We start from the raw sequence: 4,443 nt of genomic DNA, 5'->3' as shown, positions 1-4,443 counted from the left end.
TGACATGATAGTGTAAGAAAAAAATGTATATAACTTAAATTTTAATTATATTTACTCAGATTGTGTTTTACTTACCTGCCTTCTTAGCCAAGGACGGAAGGAAAAAAGAGAGATATTATGAAGAATAAGTTGCATATATTCGTCTCTGCACGGAAAGAGAAAAATAAAAGTAAAAGAACAGTATCGGCTTCATGCCTATCTTTTGCTTTTACTTTTGTTTACACTCTCTTTTCAGCTCTCAAACAGTCACTTTGGTTTCCTTTTTAGCATAATTATATTCACAAATCACAAACCCCACTAATTAGCTCCCAACATTTCCCCTTACATAACTCCACAAACTTCATCTCCATTTCTTCGTATCTTCTTCCAATATTTCCCAAACCTTTGTCAAACATGGAGATATTGTCACAAATCTGGTCATTCTTAGGCCTTCTAACAGTTCTCCAAAACGTTTTGCCCACTCAGCTTGTATCCTTGCTTCACTCTTTCTATGAATCTATCCAAGATTTCATTAGCCCTTATTCCTACTTCGAAATCCCCGAATTCAACGGCTATTGTGGAGTTGACGTTAACGATCTTTATCGACACGTAAACCTTTACTTGAACTCCATAAACTCCTCTTCCACTTGCCGTCGTCTTACTCTCTCTCGCTCTAAATCTTCCAACCGCATTTCCTACACCGTGGCCCCTAATCAGATGGTCCACGACACTTTCCGTGGTCACCACCTTTCTTGGACACATCAGGTCGACAACGTTCAAGACTCTGTTGAGGAGAAGCGTAGCTTCACCCTCAAACTTCCCAAACGCCACCGCCTGGAAATCCTCAATCCTTACCTCGAGCAGGTAACTGCTCGAGCGGAGGAGTTCGAGAGGGTTTCTCGTGAAAGGAGACTCTTCACGAACAATGGCCACGGTTCGTATGAATCTGGCTGGTCCTCTGTCCCTTTTCGCCACCCTTCCACATTCGAAACACTCGCCCTCGAGCCGGAGCTGAAGACACAACTCATGGATGACCTAACTGCATTTTCGGAAGGAAAAGAGTTCTACCACAAAATCGGACGTGCATGGAAGCGTGGTTACTTGCTACATGGACCTCCAGGATCAGGTAAATCGAGCCTCATTGCTGCCATGGCGAATTTTCTTTGCTACGACGTGTATGATCTCGAGCTCAGCAAAGTCTCAGACAACTCTGAACTCAGAGCTTTACTCATACAAACAACAAATCGGTCCATCATCGTCATTGAGGACATCGATTGTTCCGTTAACTTAACGGGCGATAGGCGGACAAAAATGAGGAATAACCAATCAATGCACAAGAAGAATCGCCATCATGTCATTGGCGATAATACAGAAGATAACGGACGGGTTACATTATCGGGCCTGTTGAACTTCACCGATGGGCTATGGTCGTGTTGTGGAGAAGAGAAGGTGATAGTTTTTACTACAAATCATAAGGACAATGTAGACCCGGCGCTGCTTAGATGTGGGCGCATGGACATGCACGTTAGCCTTGGCACGTGCGGGATGCATGCCTTCAAGGTCTTGGTGAAGAATTACTTAGGGTTGGACTCGCACTTGCTGTTCGACGTGGTGGAGAGTTGCATAAGGTCTGGTGGGACCCTCACGCCAGCTCATATTGGAGAGATCTTGTTGAGGAATAGGAGGGATGCTGACGTGGCAGTAAAAGCTGCGTTGACCGCCATGCAAGCGAAGATTTTGGGTGCTGATGTGGATGCAACGGAGGGCGGACATGAGTATGATGACATGACAAGGACGCCGGAGAGAATAGGTCGGAGCTTGATGGAGTCGCCAGACAATTGGCCGGCAGGTTCGCCGGAGAAAAAGAAGAAGAAGGAAGGGTCAACTTGGGATAAAAATGTCAAATTCTTAGTAAGGCTTAAATCGTTGACCAAGTCTGACTCAGGAAGAAGGGGTGTATAATGTTTGATTCTTCAAGTCCAAAATGTAACTATTGGATGATTATCTAACTCATTTTAAGTTAGGTTAATCTGTTAATCAGTAATGGCTAAATTGTAATGTTCAAGTATATCTAGTACGTACTACTCTTATTTGAAATGGAAGTTTTGGTTGGATTTGCCTACCCTATTTTTATTTTATTTAGATATGTGGTGTTCACTTTAGGGAACATTCAGATATTATATTTCAGTAGAAGTCAAATTATTAATAAAGAAGTACCTAGTAGTGTCACTGGAAAGGCATCATGCTACCGTCCAAATCTTAACAAATTAAAACCATGTAGATAACAGATCAAAGCATTAATAAGTAACCTTGACCTTAGCTGAACCTAAAGGTCAAGAAACATATATAGATCGTAGATGGTTATTTTTGCAGAGAAGTACGATGCGGTCATTTTAAAAATTAAGAAGAGGCAGAGAATATTAAGTCCTACTACTAGGAGTGGGCATAGTATGATTTGAATAACGGTCAAGAAACATATATAGATCGTAGATGGTTATTTTTGCAGAGAAGTTTTCGGTCATTTTAAAAATTAAGAAGATCAGAGAATATTAAGTTACTACGAGTGGGCATAGTATAGTTTTAAGTTATTTAAAATTTTACGATTTACGATATTTAAAAATATTAATCGTTTCAATTTATATGAATTCACTACGACACAAGTATATAATATAATAAAGAATTAAAACTTCAGGTTCAAAATTCTTCAATATTTGCAGAAATCAGAATTATATTATAAAGTGAATTTGTTTCTAAATTAGGAAAAAAATATTCATCGTGACTAAAAAAAAAGTTCATATAAACAAGTGATGTATATCATTATCATCTAAATTATTCAAATGGTTTGGTATTTTTAAATTTGATTTTTGTATTTTACGATGGGTAATCTCACTATAGATATATATATATACATATACAAAAAAGCATTATTCAAGAAACATCTCAATTATATTATACTAACATCTTACACGTGTAAAAATATTAAAAAAAACTACAAGCAATTCGTTAATCAATTACTAAAAAATTATTTCAACCAAGATATATATATATTTGTATTTCAATCAATTATATATATATATATATATATAAAGACACACACATTCCAACTTCTAAACAATTAGTTTGATGCTAATGAGGTCCGAATGTATATTCACTTTAATTAGTCATTGTTTAAAGATTGTATTTTGAAAATAACTTTTTAAAACATTCTAATTGTTATTATATATATAAAATGTATTTTATGTACCATTACTTTAGTTGTAATTAAAAGTCTTTGAGATGGAAAGAGTCGGACTTTTTTATCGTTATCATGACAATGAAAGTTGTTCATTGATGTAAAAGAAAATTAGTAAGAATATGAGGGAAAATTAATATTTTGATTCTAAATTTTTTCTTTTAAATTCTTTAATATTTTATATGTATACCGACAGGTTGATATCCATTTTAATTAAGTAACTATTCAGATCCAAACATAAAAATCATTTTAATATTTTTATTAAATTAATTAAAAAATATATTATAATTTTTTATATTAATTGTTACAAAGAAATCAAAATTAGAAAGATATATGTTACATCATTAATCACCAAATTTTAACCCGAAATGAAAATATAAAGTAATACATTTTATAAATGTAAAGAAACAATAATCGATGCTAAAATGAGAGTACATAAGTAAAGTATTGATAATGAAGGAAAATGGGGATAAATGTCACTCCCTCCCTTTACTTTTACTTGTCGATGTTAACATATCAAGGGAAAAAAATTCTTCTTCTTATTTTACCCTTCACATTAATTATTCATTTTCAAATCATTTTCTGAGGCTATTGAGACTATATACCAATAAATATGGTTATTATGATAAAATATATACTTGATTTATTAGTTTTCAAAGAACGTGAAAAGTCAAAAGTTAACAAGTTATGTGTAGGAGTATTAAAATAACTTTTGGTGCAAATTTGCATTGCTATTGTTCGTCTTCTCTTCACGTTTAAAGTATTGACAAAGAAGGAAAACAGGGACAATAGAAATAGAAAAGAAGATAAATATAGAATAGAAAAATAGACATATATTTTTAATAATTTAGCCAAATATTATAGACGAAGGGAGTACTTCATTTTTATTAATTCTTAAAGAACGTAAAAAGTCAAGTATAATAAAGTGGCCAAGTAATATGGGACGGAAGGAGCACTTCATTTATTAATTTTTAAATAACGTGAAAAGTAAAAAATGAACAAATAAAAGTGTACGGAGGAAATAAATATGTGTCGGAGAATTAAAATAGAAGTGCACACGTGTATACATGAGAAGAGAATAAATATTCGGACTATGGCATATATCCACGTGAGATTTATTAATTCTCAAAGAATGTGAAAAGTAAAAAATGAACAAATTAAAGTGCACGGAGAAATAAATTTGTGTAGGAGAATTAAAATTGAATTGCATATGTCTATACATGAGAAGAGAA

General features: G+C 33.9%; 1 protein-coding gene across 1 annotated transcript; it reads left to right on the top strand.

Annotated features, from left to right (window-relative positions):
- Nucleotides 1-204: 204 nt before the first annotated feature.
- Nucleotides 205-2,106, top strand: LOC132063449 (AAA-ATPase At4g25835-like). Its single transcript, XM_059455991.1, has one exon. It carries the CDS (start codon nt 394-396, stop codon nt 1,939-1,941), a length of 1,548 nt encoding a protein of 515 aa, XP_059311974.1. The 5' UTR covers nt 205-393; the 3' UTR covers nt 1,942-2,106.
- The last annotated feature ends 2,337 nt before the right edge of the window (nt 2,107-4,443 follow it).

This window comes from Lycium ferocissimum, chromosome 7 (genome assembly GCF_029784015.1).
Source record: "Lycium ferocissimum isolate CSIRO_LF1 chromosome 7, AGI_CSIRO_Lferr_CH_V1, whole genome shotgun sequence".
NCBI classification, from domain to species: Eukaryota; Viridiplantae; Streptophyta; class Magnoliopsida; order Solanales; family Solanaceae; genus Lycium; species Lycium ferocissimum.
This window is presented reverse-complemented; position numbering and strand designations above follow the sequence as displayed.